Source organism: Odontesthes bonariensis, chromosome 22 (genome assembly GCF_027942865.1).
Source record: "Odontesthes bonariensis isolate fOdoBon6 chromosome 22, fOdoBon6.hap1, whole genome shotgun sequence".
NCBI lineage: Eukaryota > Metazoa > Chordata > Actinopteri > Atheriniformes > Atherinopsidae > Odontesthes > Odontesthes bonariensis.
Genome location: NC_134527.1, coordinates 3,592,542 through 3,608,706, shown reverse-complemented (window position 1 = coordinate 3,608,706; position 16,165 = coordinate 3,592,542). Strand labels below are relative to the sequence as shown.

The following is a 16,165-nucleotide window of genomic DNA, read 5'->3' as shown; positions in this document are numbered from 1 at the left end:
GCCTCTCCGTCCCTCTGACATGAGCACAGGCCCAGAAAAACTTGGCAGCGTCTCTGCGCTGACCTGATTTACGGCTTCCTCTTTGTGTAATACAGATTCAGGAAACTTATTTGGATCCAGCAGTAGTTTTCCAAGGTACTCCCCAAGCCCATCTGGCTATAAAGATCATGTCTGCATGACAGTTTCTCATGCATCGATGCCTGAGGGCCCGAAGGTCACGTGCACCCAAAAGTTGCTCAGACTGCCTGAACCAAGATGAAAGACAAACCTTCTTATTTTAGCAAGGGCTACTTCTTTTTTAACTTCACACAAACAGCCCGTCTGCTCTTGAATAAACCGCCCTATAATCCTTTTACACCTCATCCGGACACCCTTACACGCCACCGATCAATAAGCAGTTTGGAGAATCTTTCTGAACGGCGTTCCTCGTGCACGCTCTGAACTTTCCTCTCTTTTCTTCGGCTTCTCGTTTTAACTTGGGGGGCGCTGATCGGTCTATATGTGTTTCTGTGGTTTGCTGGCATTTCTCTGACAAATATAAGGGAAACAAAAGTGATTTATACGGAAGCCCAGAGCGGACTTCGTACAAACTTTTTTTTTTAATGTTTTTCTCGAGATAACGAGTTAATTTACCGATGGTTTTCGAGGCCACTTTTTCTCCCCAGTCCGCCCCTGTTTATATGTGTTTATATGTGTTCGCAATTTGTTTGTATTTGGTATTTTTTTTGTATTTGGTAAGGGTTAGACTGCAGCTCAGCAGGCGTTCACACCTCAGTGATCCTGCTGATATAGTCGACTTCAGTGACCAGGCCGTCTCCATGGTTACCGAATGATGCACGAGAGGTGCCTTTATTGTTTTCTGGAGATAACGAGATAAATAACTCGTTATTTCGAGAAAACGAAATGCTTGTCACACCAGCGGGATTTGCTTTGTGCATTTTCACAAACGCTCCACATTCCATGTTTGATTCAGAGGCGACTTTATTCAGTTTTCAATGAAAGGGGGTAAAAATGGGTAAAAACATTTGCCAGAAATACATATAAACACATATAAACAGGGGCGGACTGGGGAGAAAAAGTGGCCTTGAAAACCATCGATAAATTAACTCGTTATCTCGAGAAAACCATAAAAAAAAAAGTTTATACGGAACCACGTCCGCTCTGGGCTTCCGTAGGAATCTAACTGTGACTCAGCAGAATGAAATTAAACAACAAAACCTTCTTTAATATTTGAGGTTATTTTTTATTCTCCCTTTTCCACATTTTTGTCTTATTTCTTTGTGTTTACAAACTGGGACCAGTGAACATTTAACCCTGTAGCTATCATGCTGGAATCAGGACTATTGCTGACATACACATCTTTTAACCTGTGATCTATGAGCCTATAAACTTATAAATCGTCAGAATTCATGATATTTTCACGACTTGAAACAACAGACATCAGCTGGAAATAGTTTTACTAACGTACAAGTTTTCACCTGTACGGAAGCCCAGAGGGGCCGTGGTACGTGTAAACTTTTTTTTGATGGTTTTCTCAAGATAACAAGTTAATTTACCGATGGTTTTCGAGGCCACTTTTTCTGCCCAGTCCGCCCTGTTTATATGTGTTTATATGTATTTCTGGCAAAGGTTTTTACCAGAGATGGGGACTCGAGTCACTGTGACTTGGACTCGAGTCGCTGTTTTGATGACTTGTGACTTGACTCGACAAAAAATAAGACTTGAGACTCGAAATTAATTAAAAAAATAACATGGATTACCCGGTAGGAGCGCAGGCTGAGAACGGTGTCATGATTGGATCCCTACCCTGTCAATCAGCCATGCCCTCTCTACACACCTTACGTGTTTATTGGAGAGAATAAACTCATATCAGATATGCATCAACATGTCAGCGGGACCGAGAGTCGTTGTCTTCGGCTTTCATAATCACCATTTTGACGGCAAAAGACGAACAGCACAGTGCAAGACATGCGGCATCAACATCTCAGACAGCCAGACGCCAACTTCCAACTTTGTTCGTCATCTGAAGATCCATTCTGACCAGTAAGTGCTCGTCAAATTAGTTTATATTATCCTGTTAGCCTAGTCGGTAGTTAGCTAACGTTAGCTTGATATGATACGGGGTGGACAGGTTGGACACATTGGCCAATGATGTTTACTGACAGTTACTTATATCTTTGTGTTTTCACTTTATTACGATCAGATTCTTGGTGACTTGACTTGACCAAGAAAAAATTACTTGGGACTTGCACATGTGTGACTTGGTCCCATCTCTAGTTTTTACCCATGGTTACCCCCTTTCATTAGTAGTAGCCTACGAATCAAACATGGAATGTGGAGCGTTTGTGTAAATCCTGCTGGTGTGACGAGCATCTGAAGAATGGAATCAGGTTTAACACACACCAATCATGCCGATAACGGCACCTCTCGTGCATCTTTCGGTAACCATGGAGACGGCCTGTTGAGCTGCAGTCTAACCCTTACCAAATACAAAAAAAAATACCAAATACAACCAAACTGCGAACACATAAAACACATATAAACAGGGGCGGACTGGGGAGAAAAAGTGGCCTCGAAAACCATCGGTAAATTAACTTGTTATCTCGAGAAAACCATCAAAAAAAAGTTTATACATGTACCATGTCTGCTCCGGGCTTCCGTAGCTTTAACTTTAAAACCTGAAAGCTTCGAGATCAAATGTTTCACAAGAGGAAGAGAGAGCTCGAAAGGAGCAGCGAGAGCCGGTAGAGCTGAGAGCTGACATCTGACATCTTCCATATTTGATGCATCCAGTCAAAGGTAATTAAGTTCTGTGCACGTGTGTGTGTGTGCACGTCTGAGTTTCAGTGATTATATGACTGTGTGTGTTTGTGTGTGAATGAGAGAAGGAGAGAGGCAGATTATCTGTGTCAGTGGCCATTTGCTCACAACTGGCGCCACATCGGAGAGAGCCAGAGGCAGAGAGCATCATGGGTAAATGAGCACACACTGCCTGGCGTGTTTCCACACGGTGGAAGCGAGGAGGGAGAAATCGCACGCCAGATGACCCGTCTCCTCCAGTGTACGCTAATGTTTCGCTAATTCTCTGCAGACGCACACACACACACGAAACACGCACATCCCAAACGAAGCCACGAATCCACAAATCCAGCGCCGATGACGAGAAAGAAGTTCAGACACACGCTTAACCTGCGCCGTACCTGTTAGCCGGGAGTTGGTGTACGGAGGCGAGAGGCTGTCGTGCGACGCCATGTACTGGGACCCATCTGCATAACTCTGAAAGAGGGAGACAGAGGTCAGAGGTTAGACTTTCTGCTTCTGACAGCAGCCCAGTCACCCGATGATGTAATCCCAGTTTGTTTTTGTTGTTCTCTCGTGTTCAGCTGCAGAGAGGACACGGCGCCGGTTGGACACTTTGGACGATTTCCTAATTTTGCTTCGATGCCGAGACATGAGAAGACCCGGAAGTTTCTCTTAGATGCTGGTGGGCACACGTTGTTGTGCCTTAAACAGAGTTTAAGTCTGGATGTGAGCTCTTTTAAAAGCAACAAAAAAGCACAGAATGAACTTTAATTTCAAATTTAAAGAGATTTAAATCAGTTTAATGTGGAGCAGGTCAGAAGAAATGCTGCACAGATAGCCGACAAAGGCCTATATGGAGATAAATTTAGCTGGAAATATTGTTAAAAACCGCCAGCTGTATTGGTTCTGTGATTTAAAAAGTTGAACGATTCTGGCCTGCAGGAAGGTTTAAAGGGATAGTTCGCCTCTTTTGACATGAAGCTGTATGACATATCAGCAACATCATTTCTGAACATCTTCTTACCCCCTGCTGCGTCCTGTGAGCAGAGTTCCAGCCTCGTTTTGACGAAAGTAGTTCCGGCTAGTTGGCTGGGGTTTAAAAAATAAAGCGTTTTGCTTCTCAGAACAATATGTGTTCAACAGAGTAATACATTTGCATCACAAAATGGTTCTCCGGGAAAAAGTCAGACCTCACAATCTCTTGGCCCTATTTTCTCTCCCTTCGTATCACTGCCTGCCGACAGCCGCGCCTGTTACGGTGTTTGCTGCTCGGTCTGCACTTCGGTCTACACAGCAGGCAGTGATACGAATCTAATTTATTATTTAATAAATTACTTATTATGTATTTATTAACTATTTTTATAATTTAATAAATTATTATTTAATAATACTAACAGAATAATTATTATTATTATTATTAAAATAATATACTATTTTTATAAAATATATAAAAATATATCTTATACATGGCGCTAGCCGGACTAGCTGGAGAGAAAATAGGGCCAAGAGATTGTGAGGTCTGACTTTTTCCTGGAGAACGATTTTGTGATGCAAATGTATTACTCTGTTGAACGCATATTGTTTTGAGAAGCAAAACGCTTTATTTTTTAAACCCCAGCCAACTAGCCGGACTACCTTCATCAACACCAAAACGAGGCTGGAACTCTGCTCACAGGACGCAGCAGGGGGTAAGAAGATGTTCAGAAATGATGTTGCTGATATGGGATGTCATACAGCTTCATGTCAAAAGAGGCGAACTGTCCCTTTAAGACATCCCTTGAATATCAGTGAAAATATATATCATTCCAGCAGCCGTGTTGGTCAAGTTTATAAAGTTTGTAACACCTAAAACTCTCATTTCACAGCAGTCATTAGTGACAGCGTAGTAAGTCGGTACCTTAGAAGAACGACTTCCAGCCGCCCACGACGCTGCGTTTGTCCTCTCCTCCATACCTGTGTGGGAGGGAGGGGGAACAGAGCATTTAATTTCAAGGAAAAGCGACGGAAAAGTTAAATAACAGAACAATGAAGTCTCACAACAGAATGTGCAGCAGCTATGGCAGATTCCCCTTAAAGCTGTAAACACGCCCGTGTCACACAAAGTTGTAACATCCCTTCTATATTTCCAAGGCTCCAAAAACATTGGAAAAAAATGTAAACATAGGCATGTTTTGTAAGCAAGTCAGGGCATAAAACCAATGAAATTTGATTCTGCACAACTGTAAAATGTTAAAGAATGCTTTGAAGAAAATATAAAGCCTGGATGTTACATAAGAGAGACAAGTTCAAGCCCCATCTGAGTCAGTATTGTTCCACAACATATATATGTTTAGGCTTAGATGTGAATAAAAACATGGCTAAAGTCAGGGATAAAACAACAACAACACATGGTCAGCTTTAGATATTGGTGAATACATAATGGTAACCTTCCACCCTCTGACTGCCTCACTGAAGTTAATTCCTGGTTCTCTCACAACTTTCTCAGACTCAACAGCAATAAAACCGAGGTTTTCTCTAACAATCTCCCCCAAAGTTAAGAGCCTGGGTGTCAGCACTCTATCCTTTGAAACTAACATCAACAACCTCACTCGGTCAGCATGTTTTTTCCCCTGCGTAACATCCGCCCGTCTCCCACACCCCACCGTAACGCCATCTTATTCGATGCCCCCGTCACCTCCCGTCTCGACTTCTGCAATTCCCTCCTTTCTGGTCGACCACTCAAGCTTCTCCATAAACTCCAACTGGTCCAGAATTCAGCTGTTCGCGCCTAAATACACCTTCTTTCTGCTTATCCTCAATGGGGTCCCAAGCCTTATTTAAATTTTTAAATGCCGTTTTCTCAAAATGAGTTTTTTGTATTTTTCCAGTATCAATATCTCAGCCTATGGAGTGCCTACGAACACCAAACTTTCCAGTTATACACTTAGCAGTATTCTGAAGATATTTACAGAAGGATTTGTTGATAAATCATTACTGGCCTGATTTATGTGACATTATGATAAAAAAAATATGGCGAAAATCGATGTTTTTTTAGGCTATGGACAGTATATTTTGATGTCCTAGGATAGGAACGTAGGAACGATTTAGGAGCTCCTAAATCCAAGTGTTCATCGGGTGTTTAGACATAAATCCCCCCCAAACCCAAATAATTGACTATCTATGAAAGCATCCCTAAATCCGATTATTGTTTATTTCTTTTTTTTTTCCGTTTGTGTAATTTCACTAAACCTGCTTATGTTTTATTCTAATCTGTCTGTTTCTATTCACTTCTAACGAACATCGTAGCCCAAAGGTACTCTTATCGTGGCATCAACTTCTGGCTTCGCACCAAATGGCTTTTTTGTAACCGAACCCGTTCATTTCCACCGCGCTCAAACACACACAGATAAGCTTCCCAATGACTCGACAATGAATGTAAGCTGCTCGCTGTACACACACTGACACAGAGGAGAGCCCATTGAAGAGAGATTTGTGAATAACAATGCATTCATCGGCTGTGTACATGTGCTGGAGCAGCGTTTGCACATTTCCTGCTACATCAATGAGTCGATCTGTCGCACAGAACATATCGTTGCTTCATAGCAACCTTCTCCTGATCTTTGTGTTTTGGAGCCTGATCACACGATTGAGTTGGAGTTAAAGTTGTAAAAAAAACTCAGTGAAGAAACGTCCTTGTTCCCCAGAGGAAACCACCTCTAATATAGTCCATATTCACTACGGACCTAGGAACCTTTATATAAATAAATATGTTAACTCATTGGCTGCCAGCCATTTTCAGTTCAGAGACACCCATACTGCCAAGTGTTTTTACAGTATTTTGACTGATTTTCCAAGACCCACAGAAAAGTGTGTCTTATGACTATGTACACACCGAAATTACCACACGAAAGAGTAGACTCTCTTCTTTCATCAGGAAAAAAAAGTTTGTTTCTACCATTTTCAGTCTTTTAGTAATAGACAGTAGAACATAGGTTGGTTTCACCAAAAACAGCTGTTTGACCCAAAAAACGGAGAAAACACGCTTTTTCTTTTTTTGCTGCCACCTTGCGGGTAATTTTGCCAGTATATTCTCTGTTTAGTGTTTACAAAAAGAAGATTTAGTGACAAACTCCGCTAGATTGTCCCCCTGCCCGCTCCGTTAAAAAACGCAATTGACGTCTATAGACGTCTTTGGCAGTCAGCGTTTTTTTTTTTAAATTGACGTCTATAGACGTCAATGGCACCGAAAGAGTTAAAAAAAAAAGAAGGTGAATATAAAAAAAACATTGTTTTTTCACTGTTATATTACTGTGTTGTTGTTATCTTATTATTGACCATTATGCCTGTTGTCGCAAATTTGCAACATACCAAAATTTCCATTTATTTTTTGTGCAAAAGTGAAATTAATAATCTCAGCATTATTTACCTTCTACTGAAAGGCTAAAACACACACAAAACAATTTTTTTTTATATTCAGCTATATAAATTCAGGCGTTAAGGCGTTAAGAACTTCTTGAATTCTCCTCTGTCACCATTTTCAGGTCACCTGTGACCTAAACAGTAAGCAGTCTGACTTGTCAGATATAACTCAGTGATCCTGTGTGATGGCAGTGGGATTAATGGCCTGCAAGAAGCTTAAAGAGCCATTAAATTTTGTGGAGACACATTAAAGGCTCAACAATCATAATCAATAATATTTAATGACATGGAGAGTGGAGGTACAGTGATATATGCCACTTTGGTTGATTGTAGACATATTATCCCTTATATAAAGGCCGTTGGGGTGAAAGTGGTGAGGTATATTTGATTTAATCAGTGGTTTAAGAAATGGCATGCAATAAAGTGCATGTGGTGTTGGCATTTTCCCATTTTATTTAAAGCATTTAGATTACCATTAACTTCATTTTCTCATGAGATGATTGTTTTTAATGACTTTAATGAATTTCTGTTTATTAGTTTTTTTTTTTAACCCGCTCTCAGAAGAAAATTAGAAATGTGTTTAGAGGAGGTCCAAAATGTAATAGTCTTACTTTGAAGGTAGAAACAAGGAACCATCTCTACAAACCTGTAATAATACTAATAATACATTTTATTTATGGGCGCCTTTCACGACACCTTACCAACACAGCGCATTAGTTAGAAACGAGTAAAAAATAATAAACAAGAGCAAGATCTCTGTTAAATCAAGCAAAGGAAGGCAGAGAGTTCCAGAGATGAGGGGGCAGCGAAGGCCCGAGGTCCCGAGCTAAAGGCCCGAATTCAATACATTTGTATCAGAAACAATTGCTCAAAAACAGAATAAATGCTCAGGCCCTTAGTAATACTAATTTTGAATGAAATAATGTTATTAATAAAGAATACAAGCTCAATACAATACAATAAAAGATCGCATATCAATTGATTGAGACGTGCGACATGTATGATGTCATTAACTCGGTTTCCTAGCGACATTTTACGGTCAGGTGTGCTGCTTCCCGATGCTTCATCAGCCGATCTAATAGATTTTCTTTTATTGTATCTTACAAAGCGCAATTGTTGCTTCATTTTCTTTGAAAGTTGCCGTGTTTTGGTAGCCTGGCTGACGCGTCCACACCTCGATGAGATGGTGGTCTGGGAACTAGGTATGCATTTTCTCGTATTTGAGGCGTGGTTTACGAATGCCTAGAGCCGTTTATTGGGCGCTACGAATGTCTATCAAATGACGTCAGGTTCTTCCCATGCTGCTTTGCGCGCGATTCATAGCCAATTGTATCACTTATTCCAGATGACGACAGAAATTTGACGAGGAAGAAGAAAAAAATGGAAAATAAAAGTAAACTTGCGCTCTAAGCTACTTAAATTGACAACAAAGTAGGCCTATATGCTATATTCTACATGAATTTTTATGTTGTAGAGTTGTGAATTTATTTTAATAATGGAGAAATTGAGCAGCCTTGCTGTGTTGTCTACAGTAGTAGATCAACCCTCATCTTACTTTGAAGCTCCCAGCTCCCAGAAGTGACGTTGACGCAGCTTTAGCAGCAGAGAAGCTATCAGGCTTGTGTTGATAATAATAATAAACTCCTGGACTATGTACAAACTTCCAAATGCATCGTTTTGTGAGGACAGACCATATTTGTACTACTGTAGAAGTTTGGTTTCATGACATGTGATTTTAGTGTGGTAATTTTGGAGATACTGCCAGGGTCCGTTAGCGCTTGTACGAAGCTATTCGGGATAACTCAGTAACTCAGCTGATGTTCAGCCAATATCGGAAAAACTTCGGGTGGGCTACTTGGCTGGATGTCACGGTTCAAATGACCCCAGGGTGAATCTACTCCGAAACACTTTCTAAGGCTGCATTGAACGGTAACGTTGTGTCCGCTGTCATGTTGAATTAACACTCTACAAGCTTCGGTGTAGCGCATAGACGTCGTCATCGTCTTGCTGCCCCCCCCCCCCCCGTTCTGTGATTGGTTCCCAAACTCTGGCAAAAATAAAGGCGGTGGTTTCCAGGCTGACTTTGCAGTGAGAATGAAATCGAGCGCAAAGCAGCATGGGAATTCCCAGGCTAGTGTTTTGGGGCATTTTCGGAGATTCCGCAAAAGCTAAACACGGGAGTTTCAGAGTCCCCGTTAGCAGAAACGAGCAGCAGCCAATGAGATTTCGTCATTAGCTATAAATCCGCCTATAGACATTCCCGATTGGTTACCGATAGAAAGGAAGTGCCATTATTTGGGTTTCATATCATGGTGCAGGAGACTCAGAGCTTTCCAACGATACCGGTCATGACAGACTTCAGTAAATAGACGAAGCTCGGCATGGCGCCATGCTAACTTGCTAACTTTTTGGTAAATTCGGGCGAAACGTAACTGCCGCGAGTAAACAAAATGTAATAAAATAAACATTTTAATTTCTGTTTTCAACGTTTTCTGTATAGCAGGCTGAAAGAACACATATTGAAGGAGTTGATTGGCCCAAAATCTCAAAATTGACCAATCAACCAAGAAAAGTCACTGTTTTTGCCTGCCGTGTCTCGCCTTAGAACAAATTATATCAAGTTTGATTTAGTGAATAAACACTTGATTCTTTGGAGTTTGTGAGATTTGCTTCAACCAATTATCTCTGCAATGGTCTACCGGTACAGGTGAGGTCGATGATCTTTTTAAGGGAGAAGAAGGAAAAAGAGAGTTTGAAGACAGCTGGTCCAGACGGAGGCAAGTTAGAGGTGAAGATGGTGAAGAGGAGAATGAGAGGAACAGCAATTAAAAGAAAAAGAGGGAAAGATTGGATGAGAGGGAGGAGAGGAAAATGAGAGAAAATACAAGTTGGTGTGCAGGAGTTAAGAGATGTGGAAGAAGTAGGAGAGAAGGAGGCGTCCATGTGTCCTGCACCTGATAAGGCCTCCAATTGAGGGCTATAAATTACACAAGAGAGAGAGAATTTACACACAAGCAGGGAGGCCAGAACTCTTAAAAGCACATTTACACACATCTCTGCCCAACACACACACAGAGCAGGTTATCTATCATCAGTTAATGAACTTAGACTGACAGACAGCCCCATGTCTCTCACACTGATCCTATTAAGACCTGCCTGACACAAAACAGACTCCTATTAATACAGTTAGCCCATGTGTGTGCCTGATCAGCGAGGACAAAAACAGGCCTGTACCCGAGTATTACCACCGAGACGCTCTTTGGCCGCTCTGTAAAAGGAGATATTTTGTGTGTGGTAATGATTTTAGTTTTTTTTTTTCCAATAATCTTATTTCTGTTGCTCAAAAACTTTGCGTTCCAAGAACATTTGCATGTGGGACTCCATGCGTTTCCCTATTTCCAGGTTAAAAAGAAGGTAAAAACACGGCAAACAAATGTAAGAGTGGTTTTGTCACAGAATAAATGCAAAGAATTAGGCAATTATAAGGTCTCTCATAAAAACACTGAAAGCTAAAGGGTTTTCAACGCATAAACCATGATTTTTTTTAGCAAAGTTAAGCTAAAATATACAAAAGATCCTAAATAAAGTGCCGAACTTCCCATCACTAGTAAAAAGCAGAGACTGCTAACTCCCGTGTCTGCAGCGACCGCTTGTCAGAGGTATGTTAGCTCGCTAATATAGCTTTAGTTGACATTACAGCCGCTACTGCTAGCTGCTAATGCTAGCTGCTAGCATCTTAACCCGTAAAACAATATAAGAACAATCACTCCCCCTGGCGAAGACCAAACGATAACGGCAGGATAACTGTTTTTTTAAGGTAAAACATTGTTTTCTTTATAATATTTCAGTTCATGAATAATCACGTGGAAATTAACTATGAATAATTCATATTAAATTCAGTTTGAGCACATTTAAATGAGAGGGGAAACAACAATACACCGTTGAATTTTTAGCTCTGGTTCATTTTGACGTCTAAGTTTTATTAAACCAAAAAATGACGGACGTAGAAGTTTTTATTCTGGCATACTTAAACAATTCAGTGCAACGACCTCCATTCTCCATCTTAGAAACACATGTTAGAAACCCGGTTCTATAACACAAACCAGAAGGAAAACTCTGATGTAAGACACAGAAGTGGATGCGAGACCTACAAGAAGATAAAACACTCAATGAATGGAGTGAAATGTGTTTAAAAATACATCAACGCTCAATTGAGAATGATACAATTTAATTGGATAATGCGAACATATATCTCTCCTGTACAATTAAATAAGTTTGATCCTAATATACTTGATAAGTGCAGCAATCATCAGGATACATTATATCACTGTCTATGGAAATGTGAAGAGATTCAAAAAGTTTGGATTTTATCTCTCAGATACACCTTTATGCCCTCAGGTATGTATTTTAGGCATTTATCCAGATCACTGTTCTTTATCTTGTAAGGAAAGAAAAATGGCCGACCTTTGTTTACTGCAGGCCAAACGCTGTATTGTGTTATGCTGGAAGAACGCTGGTTGCCCCTCTTTTACCCGCTGGTTAAATAACTTAACATCGAGTTTGGCTCTTGAGAAACTGACCTATATTGTTAGAAAGCGGGCTTCTGAATTTTATGATATTTGGAGGATATTTCTGGAACTGTTGAGGGAGGGAGAATGAAATAATAAAAATTATTTAATTTGTTGTTGGGAGTGCAAGCTGTAACCTACATTTTGAATACTTTTTAAAATGTATTATTATTTTTTATTTATTTATTTATTTATATATGTGTTTATTTACTTATTTATTTTTATTTTTTTCATTATTCTATATTCATTGCACATTAATTTGCTGACTAATTACTGCAGGTTTATTGTATCTTTTTTAATCATTTAATTCTTATTTTCTTTACTGCCATATGTTTTGGATGTTTAAATTGTTGGATGTTGTTACATTAACATGAAAAACCAATAAATATATGTTTCAAAAAAAAAAAAGGCTAATTTCTACCTTGTAGAAGATACCTATAATATGTGATAACATTTGGTCTGTCCTGTACAAACAGAGATAAGCAAGGAGGAATTATATCAACAAAAACAGGCATTTAGACTAGGATTTCCCAGAGATGCAATTTAACCTGATGCCAGATGATTTGCAAAACAGAAGCTTTCAAAAAAAGTACCTGGCAGTTGATTGCATGAACCGTCACCATCGATCATAAGCTTGCTGCAACCAATCAGATGAGCAGACTGAAGCCAGTTGGATGAATCACAGAGTCGTTCCAAGCGTCTACACAGACCACCAGTGCTCTAAGCAGCCCGTAGACACAGGTATGTACCGTGATAAATAACAGCTTACACCTCCCCAACAGGGAGCCCCTGAGCTCACAACCCAGGGTACCAAACAGCCTTAAAATACAACAACTACTGGAATTGTTGGAACTGCTCGAGCTTAATCAGTTGCAAAAAGCCAGCTTTCAAAAACAAGAAAAAAAGTGCAAAAATTAGGTGTATTTTGCTTAAAAATAGCAAAATGATCTGCCAATGGAACAAGAAAATGTGGCTTGTCAAGATTTTTCAAAACAAGTAAAAATATCTAATCTCAATTAACCCACAAATGCCTTAGAATTAGTGTATTTTAACTCATAACAAGCACATTTTTCTTGATTCTGATTAAATACACGTGGCCTATTTTCTTAATATATTGAAAAATATTCTTGAATTAAGTAAATGCTAGAGCCATTATCTTGACATAGTGGTATGCACTAGGCCTTATGTTTCTTGAAACCAGCTTGGAAACTGTTGATATTCTAGCTTCAAGCATGTACTTACTCAAAACAGGTCATAAAATCTCAGTAACAAGTGGAACAAACTGCCAGTGGAGATTAAACTTTCACCAAATGGAGACATTTTTAAATCCAGGTTAAAAACATTTCTGTTCTCATGTGTCTATGCATGAAATATCTTTGAACTTATCTAGACTGTTGCGTGTTTTTAAATTCATTTAAATGATTTTATTTGTTTCTCTTTATATTCTTTTATGTATTTTTAATGCTTCTTCCACTCCCTGCTGCAATGCTTTTATTTTATGTAAAGCACTTTGAATTGTTTGTACATGAAATGTGTTATACAAATAAATTTGATTTGATTTGTTATATGACAAAAAATAAGCATATGTCCCTTTGATGTAAGATATTTCTTTTTACTCAGATTTCACTTTTTGCAGCTCAAAGACAGTTGGAAATCCTGCCTTCCTATTTGTTGTGCAGCGCGAGCAGCAGCCTTTTAAAGAAACAAACACTTCTTAATGTTAAACCAAACACACAGGAATGGAGTGACAGCGAAGTCCAGAGTTTGTGGAGTCGATACGTTGCAGAGGAGCTACGACACGGGTTCTTAAATGGCCTTAAATGAGAGTTATTAAAGGTTCTTAAAGGGCCGGCAGCCGCTGCGCTCTGTGGTGTGTGGTGTGACGCGATGTGCCAGTTCAACACATGTGATGAGATCGTGCCTGACAGAGGGATCAGTAGCCAACCAGCTGTTGATGCTTGCTGATATTTTTAAGTCAACAAAATTACAGAAATGTTGCCAGAAATCTTTACAATGAGGACACAACCAGAATAAATGAGTCACGGACTCAGGGCAAAGGTCACAAAAGGTACAGTTTACATTAATGTTAGCGCTGAGGTGGTCTTTAGCAGGGTAGATCCTGTGAATGAGTTTAAAGGACACTTCCTTTACCTCGTTAGTGAGAAGAACGTGATTTGTGAGCAACCAGGTAAATTTCCAAGATATATTAATCCGAAAGCGATTCCAAAAAGGCGGATATTCGGTAAAATGAACTGATTCCTGCTATAACTATTTCTCCGTGACTCTGCTCTGACTTCACAAACTGAAGCTGTGTAGAGGGGAGGGAGAAAAGGCAAAAATAATTACAGAAAAGAAGAAGAAATAAGGAAAGGAAACAAAAGGAGAGGAAAAGAGAGAGAAACACGTGAATAGATGGAAGAAAGGCGGAAAAGAAAGGAGAGGGGTGATGAAAAGAGGATGGGATGCTGACAAAAACCTTCCGCTGTAAAAAGAAAGCGTGACAGAGGACGAGTGACTCAAAGATGCGAGTCAGTCATCTTATTTAACGCAAAGAAAAGCTTCTTGTGCTTTGAGTGAACTACAATCATGTTGTTATTCTCTGTAATCACACACACACACACACACACACACACACACACACTGCGGGATTGAGAGTGTTAGACAGTTTAAGCAGCTTTGAATGAGAAGATGCAGAGATGTAATCTGATTCTTAATTCTGACTGTCTTATCTAAGTGTGCGTGATGATGATTTTTACGCTCTGCCTTCACATCCCGTCTTTTATTCCTTTTTCTTTGTTCTCCTTCTTTAACTTCCTTTCTTTCCCTCCCTTTCCTTATTAATATTAAGCTTTTTTCTTTCTTTTTTCATTTGTTTCTCTTGTTTACTCTCTTACTCCCTTTCCTTTCAGCTCTCCTCCTTTTTTTTTTTTTTTTTTTTTTAATTTTCTTTCCTCTCTTTCTTCCCGTCCAAACCACTAAGAAATCAAAGTTAAAGATTAAGGATTACGGAAGACAGTCCCCACACTTTAAAAAAGAGAAAAATATCCTCTCTGTGAGGTCGGGATGTCACGGAGCTTTTGAGCAAGGCACCGCAGCAGATGGCACCTCCGTCTGAACTTTGATACAAAAAAAAGAAAAAAAAAAAAGTCTTCTTTTCTCGTCTCCGTGGATACGGAGCTCCAATCGAGAGAGGACAGTTGGAGATGAAGACGGAGTTGCCAGATCTATTGACATCTTGTTACCATAGCAACGACAAAAGAGACGACAAGAGTGAACATCATCAGGGCAACTGCCGAACAAAAAAAACACAAATCTGATGCCAAAAAGGTTTCAGATGACGGATAGACCCAGTTTCTTAAATTTAAATTAACTTTTTTTTAAAGAAACTTTATCGACAAAGTACGAGCTGTACGTGCACGCGTTAAACCGGGCGAGGAACAGCAGAAGAAGACATTTGCTGGCATAGAAACCTTTAATGGCCTGGAGAGATGAATCCTTTTATGTATTTAATGAGAGCGAGCGCACGGCCTCCGGTCAGAAAACAGCCACCTTTCCACTCTCTGCTGAGGCGTCCTCCTCAGAGTGACGGGGACCCAGCAGTCGGGTCCATCCGCTCCACATACACGAGTTTTCCCTCTTCTCAAAGTGATATCTAACCGGCGTCGCAGCAGCTTTCTGCCTCCCTGATCAGACGGGATAATGAGAAAGGAATAAAGCTCTGCTATGACGCTCCGCTTTTCAGAACCGATCAGACTCTCTGTGAGAGCAGAAGTGGAAAAAGGCAAAGTGGGGATTCTTCCCTCATCTTTATATCAAATGATACTAGGGCTGGGCAACGATTAACATGTTTAATCTAATTAATCACATGATTTCCCTGATTAATCACGATTAATCGCATTTGTACGCAAAATCCCAAAATGAATCCAAAAGTAGTGTATAGCTTTTAGCATTTAGCTTTATTTTAAATGTGCTGCCATATGAATGAAAGTGCCATAACATTTGTTGTGCAAACACACTTTTAACATCAGCATCTTTCTGTAGTTTTTATGTAGAAGCCTCGCTCCACTGTCTGTTTCCTTGAATGACTTGCTGCTATCAGTTGTGTGTTTTGCCTTTAAGTGATATTTTAGACTGGAACTACTACGCTGAGAAGACAATTCAACTTGGCAGAGTTTACAGATGACTTTGGTTCTGTCGACTCCGCCGTCTGGAAGAACTTTAAAATGAAAATGGCCGAGTAAAAGTTCCGTACCCTTCTCCATGTTTGGTGGATCCGCCGATTACTTTCTTTTCCTGTTCCTCAGCAGACAGCAGCAGACTTTTACAAAATAAAAGCCTGTGAGCAGCAGACTTTTACAATAATAAAATAAATAATAAAACCTGCATTAATACGCGAT

The 16,165-nt window shown here is 39.9% G+C and overlaps 1 protein-coding gene across 3 annotated transcripts in view; it reads right to left on the bottom strand.

Annotated features, from left to right (window-relative positions):
- Window positions 1-16,165, bottom strand: part of tcf4 (transcription factor 4) — a 297,188-nt gene that overhangs the window by 218,344 nt on the left and 62,679 nt on the right. For all 3 annotated transcript variants that reach the window (XM_075456126.1, XM_075456124.1, XM_075456125.1), the window contains 2 exons: window positions 4,700-4,755; window positions 3,201-3,276 (listed from right to left, as the gene is read on the bottom strand). In XM_075456126.1, coding sequence (XP_075312241.1) covers window positions 3,201-3,276; window positions 4,700-4,755 — 132 coding nt within the window. The remainder of the gene's footprint in view (window positions 1-3,200; window positions 3,277-4,699; window positions 4,756-16,165) is intronic.